The 22,259-nt window shown below is 43.5% G+C and overlaps 1 protein-coding gene across 2 annotated transcripts in view; it reads left to right on the forward strand.

The window, feature by feature from the left end:
- Positions 1–465: 465 nt before the first annotated feature.
- The window catches only part of TWSG1 (twisted gastrulation BMP signaling modulator 1), a 59,726-nt gene continuing 37,932 nt past the window's right edge, over positions 466–22,259 (forward strand). The window contains exons 1-2 of one of the 2 annotated variants that reach the window (XM_017344005.3): positions 466–766; positions 3,161–3,320. In XM_017344005.3, the coding sequence (XP_017199494.3) occupies positions 3,198–3,320 (123 nt within the window). In that variant the 5' untranslated portion in view covers positions 466–766; positions 3,161–3,197. Of the gene's footprint in view, positions 1,011–3,160; positions 3,321–22,259 lie in introns of both variants that reach the window. The other variant, XM_070050482.1, reaches the window with a different exon arrangement.

Consider the following 22,259-nt stretch of genomic DNA (forward strand, 5'->3'; position numbering starts at 1 on the left):
CGAAAAGCAGCGAGGGTTCAAGTGTCTGTTCCATTCCGGGGCGGGCTGGGCCGCTCCATCGCGCTGTGCCTCAGCTCCGCGTCCGGGAATCGCTCGCCTGCCGGGGCCGCTGCGAGGCACAGCGCACCCTCAGCCCGGCGACCGGCACTTGCCCACGTGTTTGTTCCTAACGCTGTGCAGCAGAGGGGAGCCAGAGATGGGTGTGACAGGAGGGTCTGCTGGAGCCCGACGCAGGTGACCGAAGCAAGGAAGAGCCGGCAAAGGAAAGCGCGCGCGGCCGGCCAGCCTGCGCGACGCGGCTCTGAGGGGCCCGGGCGGGTGCGCCCAGGGGAGTGGCCTGCGGGTGAGCGTGAGCGTGTGTTTGTGTGAGAGGGGTGTTGGGGTGTTCGGGGCTGGGGTCACGGTGAGGGAGTGGCTTTGCGGGCGGGCGGCTGCCGGGGCTGCGGGTGGGCGTGGTTTTAGCGCGGGCGTGGCCACGGCGGCGGGGCGTGGTCTGTGGGCGGGGAGCGTGCGCGCTGACCTGGGCGCCCAGGGTATAAGAGACGCCTCCTGGCGGGAGCTGGCGGTTGCCAGCCCCAGCGAGAGCCGAGGGTATCAGGGAGGAGGACTGCAGGCGGGCCTTTTCTCAGGTGGCCGAGGCTTGCGGGCTCTGCGCAGAAGGGACGGCGGGAGGCGCGGCCTGGCCTCGCTCTTACAGCCGCTGCGGCGCGCTCCGGGCTCGGCCGACCCGCCGGGAAACGAAGGGCAGGCGGCCTCTCGGCGCACGGTGAGCGGGAGCGGGCCGGTGGGGGGTGCAGTCTTCCCGGCCGCGGAGGGCCGGGCGCCGAACTCGGGCCTCTCTGGACGGAGGGCCGCGGCCTGGGCCCGGGGTTCTCGGGGGGTCTGAGAAGGTGCGTCGGCGGGCGGCTCCAGGCCGAACCAGCAGCATCCCTGCGACGCCCTCGGTGCAGGCCGGCGCGTGAGGCCCTGGGCCTGGCCCTCATCCTCCGCAGCCCGCAGCGGCCGAATGGGTAAGGGGCTAGGAGTCCCAGTCCCGGGCCACCGTCGGCCTCCTGCTCCCTCGCGCTGGGGGCTCTGGGACGGCCGGACCCTAGGCCAGGTCCTGCTGGGCCGCGATCGCTGTCAGTACCGCAGGTCGCCAGTCTGAGGCTGGATGCGTGAAAAACCTCTTTGATGCGTTGTTGTTCCTGCCTCCTTAGGAAACCCAGGAGCCCTTGACCTAACTGTTACCTGGTTTGGGCTTCGCTCTTAGTCCCTCGAATGCTCCTTTCCTGGTGAACTTGTCCAGGGCTGCCGAAGACAGCCACGCAAGATGGGGGAAGCGGCATGGGGTCGCGTCTGCCGTGGCTGCAGGAGAACTAGCTCGGGACAGCCAGCCTCAGAGGCTTTCTCTGAATACGTGCTGGGGGCTGCAGAAAGCATCCGGGGCTGTTTGTGGGGTTGAGTTAGGAGGTGGGTGTACTAGCGGTCCTCAGGGCAGTGCTTGAGGGCCTGGGTAATAGCGCCAGGGCTTTCTCTTTAAAAACTGACTCATGCTGGCTACGCAGCCCTTTATGCTTTTCACTCCTGGTTACCTGTTCTTTAGTGTACTTTGCAATACTTGCAAAAGTTGAGAAGAATCGTAAAGACGCCATAAGCCAACCTTCTATCCCTGTTACATCCAGTAGCGATTTATTTTGTTTGATAATGTTTTGGGGGCATGTTTTTTTATCCCAAGAAAAAACTTTTTTTTAAAGTTTAATAGCCTGTTGCCTGTTTAACCCTTGTTAGACTTTGTGCTGGCCTTACCCGCCTCCTTTGTGATTTTTAACTGATTTATCTTATGATTTCAAAGAATCTGTATCTAATAGAATGCAAACAATATCTTTACATTTTAATAAATTACTCAGAGTTCTTAATGCCATTAATAATTTACTGTCCCCTTTGTTACTGGTTCAATTATTTAAGGAATGACTGCACACACTTTTCTTTATTCTTGCTAAATATGGTGAGAGATAAAATGAGATAGCTATAAATAATTCAATTTGTTTTGATTGTAGGAATTTAAAAAATTGGGGCTGGTGCTGTGGCGTAGTGGGTTAAACCTGTGACCTGCAGTGCCAGCATCCCATATAGACACTGGTTCCAGTCCTGGCTGCTCTACTTCCAATCCAGCTCCCTGCTAATGCACCTGGGAAAGCAGCAGAGGATGGCTCAAGTCCTTGTGCCCCTGCACCCACATGGGAGACCTGGAAGGAGCTCCTTGTTTCTGGCTTTGGCCTGGCCCAGCCATTTGGGAATGAACCAGCCGATGAAAGATCTCTTTCTGTCTCTCCTTCTCTCTCTCTCTCTCTCTCTCTCTAACTCTGCCTTTCAAATAAATAAATAAATCTTTAAAAAAAGAATTTAAAAAATTTTAAGTGTTTTAAATTGTAATACAGTATTAATAGTTTTTATGTTGTTTTAATGTTGAATTGTAGCAATGTACTATTGAAACAGGTTATTCTCTTGATACAACTCTCAGGCTGTTGAGAGCTTAGGTATATTCAATTTAACTTCCACAGTCACCTTTTTTTTTCTTTCTTTTTTTTTCTTAAGATTTACATATTTATTTGAAAGTCAGAGTTACACAGAGAAAAGGAGGGCAGAGAGAGAGAGAGAGGGTCTTCCTTCCGTTGGTTCACTCCCCAACTGACTGCAACAGCCGGAGCTGCGCCCATCTGAAGTCAGGAGCTAGGAGCTTCTTCCAGGTCTTCCATGCGGGTGCAGGGGCCCAAGCACTTGGACCATCTTCTTCTGCTTTCCCAGGCCATAGCAGAGAGCTAGATCAGAAGTGGAGCAGTCAAGAATCGAACTGGTGCCCATATGAGATGCCAGCACTGCAGGCGGTGGCTTTACCCGCTATGCCATAAGCGCCAGCCCCAACAGTCACCATTTCTGAGAGACATAGTATTCCAGGTCTTTGAAGGTGGCTATCAAAACAGTACTGTATAAAATTATAGCTTATATTTTGAATGTTTAATCTTTCATTGACAATGCTTTTAAAATGATCACTCAAAAGTCTTTTGACATAAACAATGAGTCTTGGTTTATGTTTTGATGTTCATTTTTGTATTTGTCTTTCCTCTAGCACTTGCCTTTGAAATAAAGTGTTTTTTTTTTTTTCTTTTTGTTTGCTTAGCTTCCTGGGAGTTACTGATTATCTTCTTTGAGGAATCATGAAGTTGCCCTGTGTCATCACGCTTACCCTGGCGGGGCTGATGTTCCTGATGTGGCTCCCGGTGTCACTGAGCTGCAACAAAGCACTCTGTGCCAGCGACGTGAGCAAGTGCCTCATCCAGGTGGGATGATGAGTGTGTTCTTAGTGTTAACTGTATTGACAGCAGATATGAAATGGGCATGTGTATGTGTGTAGAATTATTGGTATGTGTGTATCAGGGTCTAAGGCCCAAGTATAGGTCAGAGCCTCAGGTACTAGACCATGGCACACTGGTCTGTATTTTTATATTCTCTTGCATATAAGCAAGCTGAGATTCAAGGAGTTCAGTGAGTATCATATTCATATTCTGTTTTACATACAAGATGATAACCACTGTATTCAAATGAATTAAAGCATTCCCTTGTATCACCTAATTTACATAGCAATGAGGCTCAATGACTATATTAAGAAAAAAGTTGGTCAAATAATAGATTGTACCCTGCATTTAACATATTAGTTATCTATTTCTGTGTAACTGATTACTCCACAACATGGCACCTTAATACAGTAAACATTTATTATCTCACAGTGTCCGAGAGTCCAGAATCAGGGAGCCATTTAGCTGGGGGGTTCTGGCTCAATCTCACAAGATTGCAGGCATGTTGGTGGTTGGGATTAGAGAATCTGCTTCCAAGATACTTAAATTCTCTCTCTTCTAATCCCCAAAGCAAGCCCACTATGTAGCTACCACTCTCATTTTCCTAGGAGAATGTGAGTTCAGGTGATTTGGCAAGATCCTTGGGGCCAACAAGTGCCAGTAGAACTTGGTCTGTGTTTGACTCCAAAGCTCATGGCCTTCCCACTGAACATACTGGTTATGATTCCTCATAAAATTGTGATAATTAATGGTAAACTTCATGTCTTACATAGCTGTTCTCTTTTCCCATCCTATTAAACCATCAGCAGTCTTTTGCCTTTTGTGTGTCTGTCTTTATTGGCCTCCCTCCGAGCCACTGGCTGTGGGCTAATAAATTCAGTCACACATGTGAGCATTCTGTGACTGTCTGAGTCAGCGAACTCTTGACTGTAATCCTTCCTTGAACTAATTGTGTATACAAGTATGCGCTAGAATGGTAATTACCTTCATTGATCAGAGTCATTTTGTTCTGATTTATGACATTTTAGTCCTCATTAAGAGTTGAAGTTCTAGTTACCACATATTCTGATAACCCTTACTTTGCATTTTTAATCAAAACATTTAACTAGGGAAGTTTGTTGGTTGGTTTTTAATCTTTTTACTTTGGACATTTTTCAAATATAAACAGAGAAGAGTGCCTGGAATCATCGTGAGCAGTTAAAATGGTCACAAACTCGCTGCTATCCCTTTTCATCTGAACTCTCCTACACCATCCCCTTCAACTGCACTTTAATTTCCAGAAAATCCATGATAATGATTTTATCCATATTTCTAAATGTATCTTTAAAAAAGGAAAACTTGGGTTGGCACTGTGGTGTAACGGGTTAAAGCCCTGGCCTGAAGCGCCGGCATCCTATATGGTCACTGGTTCAAGACCCAGCTACTCCACTTCTGATCCAGCTCTCTTCTATGGCCTGCGATAGCAGTAGAAGATGGCCCAAGTCCTTGGGCCCCTGCACCCATGTGGGAGACCTAGAAGAGGCTCCTGGCTTTGGATTGGCGCAGCTTCAGCTGTTGTGGCCAACTGGGGAGTGAACCATTGGATGGAAGACATTTCTCTCTCTCTGCCTTTCCTCTTTCTGTGTAACTCTTTCAAGTAAATAAACCTTTAAAAAAAATTAAGTAAAAGAGGAAACTCTTTGAAACAAAGCTATTAGACCAATATCACAAAAAAAGTAACATTAAAAAATAATGATTCTCTAAGTTCTCCAATCATTTACTTTTTTTAATTAATTAATTTATTTGAAGGGCAGAGTTACAGAGGGGCAGAGAGAAAGTTTTTTTTATTTTTAAGATTTTATTTTATTTATTTGAAAGAGTTAGAGAGAGGTAATAACAGAGGTCTTCCATCCACTGGTTCACTCCCCTGATGGTTGCAACAGCCAGAGCTGCACCAATCTGAAGCCAGGAGCCTCCTCCAGGTCTCCCATGTGGGTGCAGGGGCCCAAGGACTTGGGCCATCTTCTGCTATCCCAAGCCATACAGAGAGCTGGATCAGAAGAGGAGCAGCCAGGACTAGAACTGGTGCCCACATGGGATGCCGGCACTTCAGGCCAGGGCTTTAAACCGCTGCGCCAAAGCACCAACCCCACAGAGAGGTCTTCCATCTGCTGGTTCACTCCCCAGATGGTTGCAACAGCCAGATCTGGACCAATCCAAAGCCAGGAGCCAGGAGCTGCTTCAGGGTTTCCCCCATGGGTTCAGGGGCCCAAGCACTTGGGCCGTCTTTCATTTCCCAGGCCATAGCAGAGAGCTGGATTGGAAGTGGAGCAGCTGGGACTTGAATGGGCACCCCTGTGGGCTGCTGGCACCACAGGCAGCAGCTCTACCTGCTATGCCACAGCGTCGGCCTCCAATCGTTTAGTTCTGTACGTGGAAATTTGATATGGTGTGCCTGTTTAAGCTTGTGGTGGCGCCAGATTTTGTCATCTACATACAAAGCTCAGAAGCTCCGCTTAGTGCTATGGTCAGATGGGAAATCTCTGCCACTTCACAGGTTTTATTTATTTATTTATTTGAAAGGCAGAGTGAGAGAAAGAGAGACATCTTCCATCTCCTGGTTCACTCCCCTGATGACTGCAACTGCTGGGGCTCAATCAGGCTGAAGTCAAGAGCTTGGAGCTCTCCAGCTCTCCCACATGAATGACAGGGGCAAAAATACCAGAGCCATCTGCTGCTGCTTTTCCAGATGCGTTATCAGGAAGCTGGATTGGAAGCAGAGCAGCTGGGGCCTGAACCAGGGCTCTGATATGGAACGACAGCATCCCAGGCAGCAGCGTAGTTCACTGCCCCGTGACGCCAGGCCCCCACGGATTGTTTCAGTATAGCTTCGTTCATTAGTAAAAATAAAGTCTTGGGTGGGCATTGTGGTACAGAAGGCCAAGCCATTGATTCGGACACCTGATTCCACATGGGAGTGCTAATTTGAGTCCCAGCTATTCCGTTCCAATCCAGCTCCCTGCTAATGCGCCTTCGAAGCAGCAAATGGTCACTCAAGTGCTTGAGTCCTTGACACTTACTTGGGAGACCCTGATGGAGTTCTAGGCTCCTGGCTTCAGCCTGGCCTAGCCCTGGCTATTGCAGGCATTTGGGAAGTAAACCACCAATAGAAGATCTCTGTCACTGTCTCTCCTTCTCTTTCTGTCACTGCCTTTCAAATAAATAAATTTCTTTTTAAAATAATTTTTTAAAAGTCTCAAAGCAGTTGCTGGATTCCTGTTTAGGTGGAAATGCACTTAAATCACAAGATTCTTTTTTTGACTCTCCAAGTCTATGATTTCCATTAGTACCAATAATTTTTTTTAGCTTAAGTATTTTATTTGTTTGCAACTAAGCTTGTTAACACTCATTAGTACCAATAATTAAAAATTATCTTTTATATAAAATACCTTGCTTTTTAAGAGAGTGTAAAAAAAAGAGAAAGCTCTTGATTAATATTGATAAATGTGCTCGGAATTTTTTTGCTCTACCTTTTTAAAATTTTTTAATTTAAAAAAAGTATTTATTTGTTTGAGAGGCAGAGAGCAAGAGCTCTTATCCACTGGTTTGCTTCCCAAATGCCCACAGTGCTGGGCATGTGCCAGGAATTCAATCCAGGTCCCCCATATTGGTTACAGGGACCCAGTTACTTGAACCATCACCTGCTACCTCCCAGGTCTGCATTAGCAGGAAGCCGGAGTAAGGAGCTGGAGATGGGTATTAAACCCAAGCACTCCAATATGGGATGCAGATATCCTAGCTGGCAACTTAACCACTAGGCCAGATTCATGCCCCTGTTTTACTTTTTAATTTTTTTTTAATTAATACTTAATGATGGTTGGCGCCGCGGCTCATTTGGCTAATCCTCTGCCTGCAGTGCCGGCACCCCGGGTTCTAGTCCCAGCAGGGGCGCCGGTTCTGTTCCGGTTGCTCCTCTTCCAGTCCAGCTCTCTGCTGTGGCCTGGGAAGGCAGTGGAGGATGGCCCAAGTGCTTGGGCCCTGCACCCGCTTGGGAGACCAGGAAGAAGCACCTGGCTCCTGGCTTCTGATCTGCACAGCACTGGCCGTGGTGGCCACTTAGGGGGTGAACCAACAGAAGGAAGACCTTTCTCTCTCTCTCTCTCTCTCTCTCTCGCTGTCTAACTCTGCCTGTCAAAAAAAAAAAAAAAAAAAAAAAAAACCAAAAACAAAACTTAATGATTTCCTCAAAAAGTAAAGCATATTATGTAAGTATAAAACCTGGAAAAGTATATGTTTCGCCTAACTCAGACTCAGACAGTGATCGTAGTAAATGAAGGAAGCTAGACTTGATTTTTTGGTCAGCAGTTCCTAAATGCAGACATTCTGAGATTCCTGTTCCGTCTGAGCCAGGAAGTATCAAGCCTTTTCCTAGAGGAGTGGATACAACTGTTCTAGGGCATAGTAGCAGAGCACCTGGGCTTAACATTATCAACAGCTCAAGTGTTGAGGATTTTCTTGTTCATTTGTCCACACATACTTATTTGTCTTTGAAGTGAAATGTCACTCACTCCACCATCTGACTGGTTTGTGCACCAGAACTCTAGCATGTCACTTCATATTCTGAGTGTGAGTTTCCTTGTGTTCCTCTTACCTGGAAACAATCTCCCCCATCAGTCAGTGGCTGAAACAACAAAAACAACATTTATTTTGCTCACAAATTTGCGTTCTGAGCGGGCTCAGTGGAGTTGCTCATCTGCGTGCAACATGACATTCACTGGGCATTAGCTGGGATGGCTTGTAAGCTGGGGGCTGGCACCATCTGAAGCAGCTAGAACCTTCTATGATGATGGAAAAGATCTACATCTGCCCCTTCTATTCAAGGAGACTGCCGCAAGGAGCTGTTGAGCACTTAAAATGTGATTGTGGTTGAAAACTAGTGTGGTTAAAAAGCTGATATCTCAATTTTATAAATTTAAATAGCTACATATGGCTATTAACTACTGTATTATCAAAAATCGAAAGACTCTGGTAAGTCTAATACCTGGATTAGGACGATCCTTTGGGCAAACCTCATCTCCTTCCCTACATCTCTCCTCTACTTCTCCTCCTTGCCCAGGCCCTCTCCATCTGGGTGTGTGTGCTGTATTTTGGCTTTCTGTCTCTGTCTTTCAGTCCCTCTGTAGGATTTCTTCAGCAGGGTGGTTTCAGATTTGCCAGATTTCTTGCATGTTGGCAGTGGGTTCCCAGGGTCCATGAAAGTGAGAGAGTGGGGGAAGCTGTGTTACCTTTGGCAGCCTCATCTTAGAAGTTACAGTATCATTGCCACCATAGCCATAGACCCAGCTGGATTCAAGTGGAGGGAACAGAGGGCCCAGCACTTGCTAGAGAAGTGAGAGTGTTGCCTACAAAGCATGTGAATGGATATACTGATGTGACTATTTGTGAAAAATACAGCCTGCCACGTCTTAATGTAAAATGGATTGGGTGAGGCTGGCACTGCAGCTCACTTGGCTAATCCTCAGCCTGCAACACCGGCACCCTGGGTTCTAGTCCCGGTTGGGGTGCCAGATTCTGTCCTGGTTGCTCCCCTTCCATTCCAGCTCTCTGCTGTGGCCCAGGAAGGCAGTGGAGGTGGCCCATTGCTTGGGCCCTGCACCTGCATGGGAGACCAGGAAGAGACACCTAGCTCCTGGCTTCGGATTGGTGCAGCGTACCAGCTGTAGTGGCCATCTGGGGGGTGAACCAATGAAAGGAAGGCCTTCCTCTCTCTCTCTCTCTCTCTCTCTCTCTCTCACTGTCAAACTCTGCCTGTCCAAAAAAAAAAAAAAAAAAAAAAAGGATCGGTGGCTAAGAGACCTCAGGTTCCTTCTACTTCTGTTCAGTTCTAAAGAAAGAAACCATTATGCATTAAATATTATTTTTAACCAGAGTAATAAATTGTTAAATTGTTAGAAGGCTGCACAGTGAAAAATAAATCCCTTGATACACCATTCTCATGCTTCTTTTCTGTTACTCAGGGAGAACCACTTTTCATCTGTTAACTGCTCTCTTTTGACTACTGTTAGTGACAGCCTTTTGGCTATATAATAATGCTGTTATTACAGCCTCTTGAGTTATCAGTTGTAGCAATAATGAATATAAAACTCCTTTTTAGCTATAATGGATATAGACATAGCTCACCATCTTCTCTGCCACCCTGCCCCCGTCCTTCATACTTTTATCACTGTTTTGAGCTTATCTCTAGTTACCTTTTCCATTCCTATAGTGTATTTAATAAAGCCTTTCTGTTCTAGTCTATCAATTATAGACACTATCCCTTCATTCCTGATGGACGAAGGGAATATTAATAGCCTATATGTCCCTTTATAAATTTTATTCTCCTTTGTTAGCATTGAGATAGAATATAATTAAATTTTAAGAAGAGCAGTACATTTCTTTAAGGAATCTAGAGAAGGGAGGGTTTATTAGGGCTGCACACAATCTTGGGAGATCATGTGACTCTATCATCCATCAGTAGCACCACACTTCACGTTAGAGAAAGCAGAGAAATCACTTTTCCTTGCATTTGTGCACACTGCCCTCAGCATCTTCTACTTGTGACATGACTTCTGATAGGCTGCATCAAAATATGTGGGAAATGGGTATTACTTGTACTTTTATTTATTTTTTAAAGATTTATATATCTATTTGAAAGGCAGAGTTGCAGAGAGCAGAGGCAGAGAGGGAGAGAGAGAGATTGAGAGAGAGAGAGACAGACAGAGAGAGAGGTCTTCCATCATTGGTTCATTCCCCAGGTGGCTGCAATGTCCAGAGCTGCACTGATCTGAAGTCAGGAGCCAGTAGCTTCCTCCAGGTCTTCCACATGGGTGCAGGGGCCCAAAGACCTGGACCATCTTCTACTGCTTTCCCAGGCCATACCAGAGAGCTGGATCAGAAGTGGAGAGGCCGGGACTTGAACCAGTGCCCATATGGGATGCTGGCACTGCGGGTGATGGTTTTACCTGCTATGCCGCAGCACTGGCCCCATTTATTTATTTTTTTGAAGATTTTATTTATTTATTTGAAAGGTAGAATTATAGACAGAGTGAGAGACAGAGAAAAGGATCTCCCATCCTCTGGTTCACTCCCCAAATGGCTGTAATGGTTGGAGCTGGGCCAATCGGAAGCCGATGTTGAGGTGGATTCGTTCTGAGAGGAGGAGCGTGGTTGGGACAAGAGACGCGGAGTCACCACACAGACCCAGGGAGTTGGGTGAAAGCAGGCTTGAGGCGAGCAGCCTGCAGACTCGTTTATTTCAGTTGCTACAGCAGCTTATATAGCCAAGGCAGCCAATCCGGTCAAGGGGCAGTCTATGCCCTAACCAATCACAGCCTGTTGCCAGGCAGTTTCTGAAGCCATCCAATCACAACCTGTTGCCAGACAGGCTCCGTTGCCATGTGGTTTCCAAAGTCATCCAATCACAGCCTGTTGCCAATCAGGCTCCATTGTCATGTGGTTTCCGAAGCCATCCAATCACAGCCTGTTGCCAGCAGCCATCTTGGCATGGCCTTCTCATTCCACCACATTTCCCCCTTTTTGTTTATTTTTGAGCAACGGGAGGCATGATTGTTGGCCATACTGTTGCTGACCCTGTTTCCATGTGGTCTCCGAAGCCATCCAATCACAGCCTGTTTCCAGGCTCGGTTGTCATGTGATTTCCAAAGCCATCCAACCACAGCCTGTTGCCAGGCAGTTTCTGTTGCCAGCAGCCATCTTGGCATGGCCTTCTCATTCCACCACAAGCCAGGAGCCAGGAGCCAGGAGCTTCTTCATGCAAGTGCAGGGGTTCAAGCACTTGAGCCATCTTTCACTGCTTACCCAGGCCATAAGCAGAGAGCTGGATTGGAAGAGGAGCAGCTGGGACGGGAATCAGCACCCATATGGGATGTCTGCACTGCAGGTGGAGGCTTAGCTACTAAGCCCCAGCACTGGCCCTGTAATTTATATTGTCAAAGTTATTAACACCTCTACTCTGCCAGTGATGTAATGATCGAGGACACAAACTCTGGAAATGCATTGGCTGAATCTGAATCCAGTTTTCCACTTAGTGGCTATATAACCTCGGGCAAGTTAACTGACCTCTCAGTGCCCCTGAGAGTTTCTTCATCCGTCAAATAGGGATAGGGGCCATTGCAGTGGCACAGCATGTAAAACTACCACCTGTAGTGCCAGCATCCCACATGGGCACCAGTTTGAGTCCATAGCTCTCTTCTATGGCCTAGGAAAGCAGTGGAAGATGGCCCAAGTCCTTGGGCCCCTGCACATGTGTGGGAGACCCAATAGAAACTTCAGGTTCCTGGCTTCATGTCGGCACAGCTCCAGCTGTTTTGGCCATTTGGGGAGTGAACCAGCAGATGGAAGACATTTCTCTCTCTCTGCCTCTGCCTCTATGTAATTCCGACTTTCAAATAAATAAATGAATCTTTTTTTAAAAAAAAAAAAATAGGGATAATAACCGTACCTGCTTTGTGTGGTTGTTGTGAGTATAAGGGAAAAATTCTTAAAACAGTGCCTAGTATGTAAGTGCTATATCAGTAAATTACTAACCTTGTTCTGTTTCTTAACTGTTTGAATCTTCTATGCTTTATCTACAGGTGTATTCTAAAGCCGACAATCAATAAACTATGTTTGTATTGTAATAATTATATAAATATTATTGACTATCAGGGTGGGGAATGTCTAGCTGGCAGGCCGTATAATGCACATGAAATCCTTTGGTGTGGCCCTGCTCAGGCATCTGCAGGCAAGACTTGAAATTCAGTAAATTTGTAGCAGGCTAATTTTTAAGTGGGTAATTTTGTATGGCCTGTGAATAATGTTATGAATATCCAAATGGCCCTTGGCTGGAAAAAGTTCCTTACCCCTGGTACTTTGTGGTCACTGGTTATATTTCCTTTCTTGAATGACTTTGTTTTTCTTGAGTTTCTAATCATCTTTCTTTATCTTGCCTCATCACTCGTTAACACCTAATGTTGTTTTAAATTCTTTATCAGACTTGATGTTTCCAGACCTAACTGATTGCTATGTAGGTCTGAGGCAAGCTGTTGTAGAGTAACTTTTCGCTATTACATTCCTGAATTTGTTCCATCGTTTCTTGGGTTATTTTTTCAAATTGATTCCCTGCCCACCCTCACCCCCCAGCATTGTGAGTTAAGCCATCACCTGTGATGCTAGCATCTCATATGAGTACCCCTTCAAGTCCCTGCTGCTGCACTGCCATTCCAGCTCCCTGCTAATGTGCCTGGGAAAGCAGCAGGGGATGGCCCAAGTACTTAGGCCCCAGCCACCCTCATGGGAGACCTGAATTGAGTTCCTGCTCCTGCCTTTGGTCTGGCCCTGTGCTTGCTGTTGAGGCTATTTGGGGGGAAGATCCCTCTCTCTGTGTCTCTTCCCCTCTCTCTCTGTAACTCTGCCTTTCAGATAAATAAATAACAACAACAACAAAAAAAATTGGATCCCTCTTTCTGTTATAACATACCTTCAAGTAACTTCCTAAGAAAGGTTGTGTGGGAAGTAAACTTTCTGGGTCCTGCATATCTTGAAAATGCATTCATTTTTGCCTTAGACTTAATTGATGGTTTGTCTGAATCTAGAATTCTGTTAAATTCTTTTCTCTCAGAGCTTTGAAGAACACTACTTCCTGGCATTCCATGTTGCTCATTAGAAACCTGATGCCAGTCTCTGTCTTGTTCTCTAGAGTGGACCTCATTAGCTATTTCTTCTCCCTGGAAACTTTTTCTGTCATCTCCTTTTCCTTGGAAAATATAAACTGTGAATCTTGGTGTGGGTCCTTTCATTCATTTTGGGGCACCTTGTGAGTCTTTTGGAAGAGTATCAATTTTGAGCCAAAGACTGGAAAAAAAAATATATATATATATATGTGTATATATATATTCCTTTTTGGAGCTCTGATTAGATGAGTATAACATCTTTCGTGTGTTATATCTTTTTTTTTAAAGATTTATTTATTTATTTGAAAGGCAGAGTTGCAGAGACAGGGGAGACAGATCTTTCATCTGCTGGTTCACTCCCCAAATGGCCACAACTGCTGGAGCTGGGCCAATCTGAAGCCAGGAGCCAGGAGCTTCTTCCAGATCTTCCATATGGGTATAAGAGTCCGTGTACTTGGACCATCTTCCACTCTTTCCCCAGGCACATCAGTGGGGAGCTGAATTGGAAGTGGAACAGCTGGGGCTTGAACCAGCGGCCATATAGGATGCTTTACCCTCTATATCACAGTGCAGGCTCCATGTAATATCTTTTTTAAAATAATGAAAAACTGCTTTGATTCACTCATTTAAGTATGTAATTCAGTGGATTTTGGTGTATTTGTTGCAGGAGTTCCAGTAGGGTCAGTTCTTTGTCTCACAGAGGAAAATTCATGATGTGGACAATGATGAGAAGCAAAGACTCCTGCTAACCAGGAGGGACCCAAGGGAGAGTTCCAGTAAGGCTTATATGGGAGTGCTTGTTGATTGATCAGTTCCCCATGTGGTTTCCATATGTCGGGGGTCTGTCTCTGGTCAGTTGAGAAACATTTATCTTATGTACATTTTGGGAAGTGGTCGTGATCTCTGAGCAGGTTATCTTTCTCTTGAGAAGTGTAGGTCTTTCTGCACATCTCGGGAAGTGGTCCTGGGCTCCGATCAGTTGAGAAATGTTAGCTTGATGACCAGAAACAGTGAAAGAAGTTACCTCACTGGTCACTTCAGAGATGTCACCATTGAAAACGTTGCAGATGAGCTAGAAATGCATGTGGTCTGCTCTGATGTCAGAACTTGCTTGCTTGCTTTTTTTTTTTTTTTTTTTTTTTTTGGACAGCTAGAGTTAGACAGTGAGAGAGAGAGACAGAGAGAAAGGTCTTCCTTCCATTGGTTCACTCCCCAAATGGCCGCCATGGCCAGCGCTGGGCTGATCCAAAGCCAGGAGCTTCCTCCTGGTCTCTCACACATGTGCAGGGGCCCAAGCACTTGAGCCATCCTTCACTGCATTCCCGGGCCACAGGAGAGAGCTGGACTGGAAGAGGAGCAAATGGGACTAGAACCCGATGCCCACATGGGATGCTGGCGCCGCAGGCGGAGGATTAACCAAGTGAGCCATGGTGCCAGCCCCTCTTTCTTTCTTTTTTTAAGATTTATTTATTTATTTGAAAGTCAGTGTCACACACAGAGAGAAGGAGAGGCAGAGAGAGAGAGAGAGAGAAAGAGAGAGAGAGAGAGAGAGAAAGAGAGAGAGAGAGAGAGAGAGAGAGATCTTCCATCCATTGGTTCACTCTCCAATTGGCTGCAATGGCCAGAGCTGTGCTGATCCAAAGCCAGGAGCCTCTTCTGGGTCTCCCATGAGGGTGCAGGGGCCCAAGCACTTGAGCCATCTTCTAGTGCTTTCCCAGGCCATGGCAGAGAGCTGGATTGGAAGCAGAGCAGCCGGGGCTTGAACTGGCACCCATATGGGATGCTGGCACTGCAGGTGGCAGCTTTACCTGCTATGCCACAGTGCGACCCTAGAACTTGATTTCTTATGGTTATAGGATCCATTATTTTCCTTGTCTGTCTGCCTCTTAGTTCTTTTACTGCCTCCTCACATATTCAGAGAGAGTTGTGCAACCATCACCACAGTCTAATTTTAGAACATTTTCATTACCTCGGAAAGAATCCCCACACTGTAGTAATCATTCCCTCTTCTCTCCCACCTGCCTCTAGACAACCATTCATTTGCTTTCTCTCTATATGCCTGTTAGGGACTTTTAGTATGAATGGAACCATACAATGTATGCCTTCTTTCGTATCTTCTTTATATGTTATGTGTACAAGGCCCTTATCACATATATGATTTGCAAATATTTTCTCTCATTTTATAGGTTTTCTTTTTACCTTATTTTGTATATTTATAGCACAAAATGAAATCCAGTGCATCTGTTTTTTTCTTTTGTTGCTTGTGCTTTGGTGTTGTATCTAAGAAACTGTTACTTGAAGTCATAAAGATTTATTCATGTATTTTCTTTTAAGAGTTTTTTAGTTTTAGTTTTACATTTAGGTCAAGGATCATTTTAGAGTGGATTTTTGTGTATGTTATGAGATGGTGAGAGAGGTCCAAGTTCATTATTTTGTCCCAGCACTATCCTCCTCATTAAATTATATTGCAACTCTTATTCAAAAATTATGTGACCATAAATATAAGGATTTAATTATAATCTCTTATTTCTGCCCCATATCTATAGGTCTGTCTTTATGCCAGTACCACATGGTTTTGATTACTGTCACTTTGTGATATGTTTTGAAATTAAGAAGTATGAATTATCCAACTTTGTTCTTTTTCAAGATTCTTGTGGCTGTTCTAGGTCTCTTGTGTTTCTACATGAATTGTAGCAATAGCTTCCCAATTTCTATAATCAAGTCAGCTAAAATTTTAAAAAATATAGTAGACTTTACTTTTTAGAAAAGCTTCAGGTTTATAGAAAAGTTGAGCAGAAAGTGCAGAGTTCTCACACTTCTCCATGTACTTCTTCAGGTTCCCCTAATATTAACATCTTGCGTTAGTGTGGTATGCTTGTAACTACTGATTGATTCACTGTTATTAGCTAAAATCCATGGTTTATATTAGGTTCATGCTTTTTGTCCACCTTTCTATGGGTTTTGAGAAATGCATATTGTAATTATCTGTCATTAGGCAATCATCCAGAATAGTTTCACTCCTTAAAAATACCCTGTGCTCCAATCTATTCATCTCTCCCTTCTCCTCTCAAGCCCCTAGCAATAATGAAACTTTTTTATTGTCTCTGTAGTTCTGCCTTTTCCAGAATATTATGGAGTTGGAATCATACAGATTTTCAGATTGGCTTGTCACTTGGCAATATACAGTTGTTTCCTTCATGCTTTTTCATGGCTTTATAGGGCATCTCTTTGTCTCTCTGATTAACTTCTCATTGTACAAATGTACTCACTGATTATATTTCATTGTAAAGGTGTAACACAATTTGCTTAGCCATTCACTTGTTGAAGGAAATCTTGGTTGCTTCCAGAATTTGGTAGTTATGAGTAAATCTGCTGTAAACATTCTTGTGCATGTTTTTGTGTGGGCATAAATTTTCACCTCATTTGGGTAACTACCAAGAAGTGCAGCTGCTGGATTGTTTGGTAAAAGTATGGTTAATTTTGTAAGAAATTGCCAAACCATTTTCCAAAGTGGCTATACCATCTTTTGGGGTATTCCTACCAACAATAAATGATTGTTCCTGTTGTTCTGCATCCTCACCAGCATTTGATGTTGTTACTATTTTGGATTTTCACCGTTCTAATAGATATGTCATAGTATCACTGTTACTATTATTTGCGATTTCCTAATGACATATGATGATGTTGAGTATCTTTTCATATACTTTTTTGCCATCTATACATTTTCTCCCTCTCTTTTTTAAAGATTTATTTATTTATTTGAAAGGCAGAGTTACAGCGAGGCAGAAGCAGAGAGAGAGAGAGTGAGAGAGCGAGCTTCCATCTGCTGGTTCACTCCCCAAATGGCTGCAAAGGCCGGAGCTGGGCCATTCTGAAGCCAGGAGCCAAGAGCTTCTTCCAGGTCTCCTATGTGGGTGCAGGGGCCCAAGGACTTGAGCCATCTTCTACTGCTTTCCCAGGTCATAGCAGAGAGCTGGATTGGAAGTGGAACAGCCAGATCACTAACCAACACCCATATGGGATGCTGGCACTGCAGACAGGGCTTTACCCACTACACCACAGTGCCGGTCCCTGTACATTTTTTTTAAAGATTTATTTATATACTGGAAAGTCAGAATTACACAGAGAAGGAGAGGCAGAGAGAGAGAGAGAGAGAGAGAGGTCTTCCATCTGCTGGTTTACTCCCCAATTGGCTGCAATGGTCACAGCTGTGCCGGATCGAAGCCAGAGGCCAGGAGCTTCCTTCGGATCTCACATGTGGGTGCAAGGGCCCAAGGATCTGGGCCATCATCCACTGCTTTCCCAGGCCATAGCAGAGAGCTGGATCAGAAGTGGAGCAGCCGGGACTCGAACTGGCACCCATATGGGATGCCAGCACCTGGGATGCCAGCAGCTTTACCCGCTATGCCACAGCACTGGCCCCTGTACATTTTTGGAGCTTTTTTGTTATTAAAAGATTTATTTATTTATTTGAAAGGTAGATTTACAGAGAGAAGAGAGAGAGACAGAGATCTTCTTTCCGCTAGTTCATTCCCCAAATGGCCTCAGTGGCTGGGGCTAGACCAGGTCAAAACCAGGAGCCAGGAACTCCATCCAAGTCCCCAACATGTGTGTGTTGGTTAAGGCTTAATCAGATAAGACGTTTGCAAATATTTTCTCTTGGTTTATGTCTTATCCTCTCATTCTCTGGAGAGTGTCTTTGGCAGGGCAGAACTTTTTAAATTCAGGAAGTCCAGTTTGCCAATTATTTCTTTCACAGATTGTGGCTTTGATGTTGCCAGCTGGGATTTTAATAGGGGTTATGTTGAATTTGTTGATAAATTTAGGGAGTATTGCCAGTGAATCTTTTAATTCATGAACATACATGTCTTTCATTGCATTTAGATTTTCTTTATTTTTTTTCAATAATATTTTGTGGTTCTCAGTTATAAAAGTCTTACATTTCTTTTGTTAATTTTATTCATAAGTACTTTATTCTTTTTGAAGTTATTGTCAATGGAATTGTCTTTTTAGATTTTTCACTGATTACATATAGTTTACTAGATCTTTTCTATCTTGTTATACCTTTTTATTCTACAGTTTGGGAAATTTCATTGACTTTTATTTCTATTGAAGTTTTAAATTTTAGCTATAACTTAAAAATTTTAATGTATTTCTTGTTAATTTTTCATAGTACTGCTGTTCACTTGTTCTTTGAGGCAGTGCTTTCTTAGCTGTCTCTGAGGATACTTACTGGAAGTTGTATTGTTGTTAGGGCTTGTGTGACCCCTCCCCTACTCTGCTACCTGGATTCTTTCTTGCTTTTTTTTCCTCCCAAGATACTGTTTTTCTTTTAATTTCCATCTCTTTCATGTGGCAGATGTGCCTCAAATGTGTAATATTCTTTAGTTGTCCATTTATAATTAAGAATAAGGTGATAAAAACTTGCTTGGGAGATCTGGGTGTTTGGATGGAGTTTATGGACTGGAGGGCTTCCCTTGGGATAGGAAAGCTGTTGATACTGGAATGTGTTCTCTGCCTTGAAAGTGATCATTTTCTTGAAGAGAACATCTGGTTTGTTTTGATTTGCTGGCTTTCTTGTGATTAGAGGTGGATAGGTGGTCAGTAGATGCCTGATTCTTGTTTTCTTGCTTTAGCTTAGGGGTACCCTGGGTGGTGTGATAGAGGCATAACTCTGATGCTCTCTTTTTAGCCTTGTTTCTCTTTAGTTGAAGAACAGGTTAGCTACTGGTATTTCATGTGCCAACGATCATTAATGAGGTTCCTCTTAAGGGCTTCAGGAGGTGCCCAGGATTAAATGGAAAATTGTGTATATGGTTTCCTGACAAAAGGTCCATAGCTTTGAAGAAGTTCTCCAAGTGGTTGATGGTCCTGAAAAGGTTAAAAATTGGTAAGGCTTAGGTTTTCATTGCAGCATACTCAGTTATGAAAATTCAGCTTTCATATTCAACAACGTACAGGGCACATTGACATTTTAGATGACAATAAAAGCTTTTTTCCCTTAAACTTGCAGAAGAAGAACATGTACAGTAATGATTAATATATGGTGGGAGATGAAAAGTTTAAGAAAGACAAAGATACAATGCAATAGAAGTTAAAAAAAAAGATATTATTTCCCTCTTAGAAGGAATTTAGATCTTCTTGTTAGCTTGGTTTAATCTGAACAGCATCTGTAGTGTTGAGGTGATGTGCTATGAGGATAAATTAGAACATTTGTTTATATTGAGCCCTTTGCACTCATGAAATAACTAAATATAATAACTTTTCCCTGGAAGCTCGGAGTTATGTAAATATTTTTTACCAGCATGGTTACAAGGCAGTACAGTCATTCCTGCCACTCCTACAATTTGCTATGCATGGGTGGTCCCTATATAAATATTTATTTTGTGCTTCTGACAGGAAAGAAATCTAACTTTAAACATCAAGAAAGTAAAATTATCATTTTGGTGTACTTCCTTGCTCGTATAATGAGTGGTTTCACTATCCTATTTTAGGGGAAAATATTGGTAATATAGGAATTCGCTTTTAACAAGGTCTTTACTGTTTTCTTTTGCTGATTTTGTAAAAAGAAGTGTTAGATAAATCCTAGCCTTTTTTAGGATTTATTTATTTATTTGAGAGGTAGACAGAGACAGACAAACACTGAAAACTCCCATTTACTGGTTCATTTCCCAAAGGCCTAGAAGCCAGGAACACAACCCAGGTCTTCCATGTGGTGGCAAGGACTCATACACTTGAGCCATCACCTGCTACCTCCCAGGTTGCCTGTTACCAGGAATCTGGAATTGGAGCAGAGCCAGACTGGATCTCAGGCATTTTTATTCCAGTAAGAGATGGATGTGTCTCAATCACTATGCCAAATGCCTATAGCTCAAGAACTATTTTGCATAAAGCACAGAAAACCCCATGATAACTTATGAGTACCTTTAGCTAATATTTATGGTCTTTTTTTTAGGAAGATATAAAGCCTGTTTCTTGAAAATATTCAAACTCAGGTTCAGTGGTCATTGCTGCATCATTTTGCATTTTACTGGTTATCTGAAAATTTATTTCACAATTTTATGTACTAAATTGACAGTCTTCTTTTTTATTTTAAAATAGTAATTTAATTATTAAATAAATTTAAATTTTCTGAAAAATGTAAAAATTTCAAAATAGTTTATTTCTTAGTAATAATTTCTGGCTTTAAAAGGTATATTTTGTTATACCTTAAGACTATGAATAGTTCAGGTAGCCTCAGGGCTCTCTTAATTACAATAAATAAAAAAATTAACTTTCCCTTTCTTTTTCCTTAGGGCAAATTAGATTCCACATGAGACTATTGCTACTGTTATCTTGCTTTGTTAATGTGCTAGTAATAGTTTGGCTTACGATGTAAGGTGTTTTTTCTTTTGTGAACATTATTTTCTTGTATTGTTTTTTCCTCTTCATCCCACTTCCCCACTCTTAAACGATGACTCTCTAACCCATTATTATCCAGATTTTTCTTAACACTTCATGAAAATCTTTAAAATTAATGTCCAGAAGGATTGTTAGCCTTGTAATTTAAAGGAAGAATAATTCAGTTCCCTCCTACATGTTTAATGTAGCTATAATAGCTGCTAAAACGTATAAGCGAAGATTAAAATTTATTTTCACTGACCACTTCACCTGTTGAATTACTGTACTAAACAAAAATGAAATTTCAAATAGGACTCCAGGAAATTTTCAAATATACATAAATTAAGGAGAATAGTAAAATAACCCTCATCTACCCATCACTTTGCTTCCACAGCAATCAGCATATGACCAGTCTCATTCATAGCTACCCCAAAGCACTCTAGCTGGGTTATTTTTAAAAAATAATTATTTATATTTTTAAAAAGATTTATTTATTCAAAAGGCAGCATTACAGAGAGGAAGGGAAGAAGGGAGGGAGAGAGAGAGGGGGAGAGAGAGGTTTTCTCTCTGCTGGTTCACTTCCCAATGGCCACAACGGCTGGCCAAAACCAGGAGCCAGGAGTTTTCTCCACATCTCCCTCATGGATGCAGGGACCCAAGTACTAGTACTTGGGCCATCTTCCATTGCTTTTCCAGGCACGTTAGCAGGTAGTTAGATTGAAAGTGGAGCACCCATATGGGATGCCAGCACTGTAAGCCGTGACTTAACCCACTGCAACCACAGCACTGGCCCTGTTTTGTTTTGTTTTGTTTGAAAGAGAGCAAGTGAGTGCCAGGCTGAAGCCAGGAGCTAGGAACTCAATGTGGTTCTTCTAAGTGGGTGACAGGGACCCAACTTCTTAAACCATCACCACTGCCTCCCAGCTGGATTACTTTATTTTCTTAAGATTTAGTTATTTATTTTGGAAGAGAGAGAGCACATTTGCAGCTGCTGATTCAGTCCCCACATGGCCACAACAGTCAGGGCTGGGCCAAGCTGAAGCCAGAAGCCAGGAGCTTCATCCTGGTTTTCAGTGTGGGTTAAGGTCCCCAAGGACTTGAGCCATCTTCTGCTGCTTTTTCCAGGGAAGTGGAACACCTGGGACTTGAATCGATGCCCATATAGGATTCTGGCATTGCAGGCAGTGGCTTAATTTATTACACCACAGCACCAGCCCCAATTTTTAAAGGTTTATTTTCACTTTATTTGAAAGGCAGAGAGAGCGATAGACACAGATCTTCCATCCACTGGTTCACTCCCTAAGTGCCTGCAATAACCAGAAGTTGAAGCCAGGAGCTGAGAACTCAGCCTGGGTCTCCCACATAAGTGACAAAGACCTAATTACTTGAGACATCGTCTGCTGCCTCTGAGGGTACACATTAGCAGAAAATTAGGAAGCAGAGGAGCCAGACCTCACACCAGGCACTCCCATATAGGATGTGGGCATCTTAACCACTGTGAAATGCCTGCCCCACAGCTGAAGTGAGTTGAAGAAATAAATCCATTGGGACATTTTTACAAGCAGTAGGATTAAATTTTTGTTACTAGGTTTATATAAGAATGAGTGCCTTTAGATAGATTTTGATAGTTCGTGTATATATGTTCATTTATGTGCTTGTTTATTTGGCCTAAAGAATAAATTCTGTTTTCAGTATTGATTTACATAAATTTCTGTTATTTTTAGGGCAAACGTTGGCTAATCTTTAGAATTTATAATGAATAACACGATAATGAATTTGGGTTGATATTTCTGTTGCAAGTTTGAAGATCTGTGTTGTGTCTTCCTTAAGGAGGATTACTACATTAAAACAGATT

This window comes from Oryctolagus cuniculus, chromosome 10, assembly GCF_964237555.1.
Source record: "Oryctolagus cuniculus chromosome 10, mOryCun1.1, whole genome shotgun sequence".
NCBI classification, from domain to species: Eukaryota; Metazoa; Chordata; class Mammalia; order Lagomorpha; family Leporidae; genus Oryctolagus; species Oryctolagus cuniculus.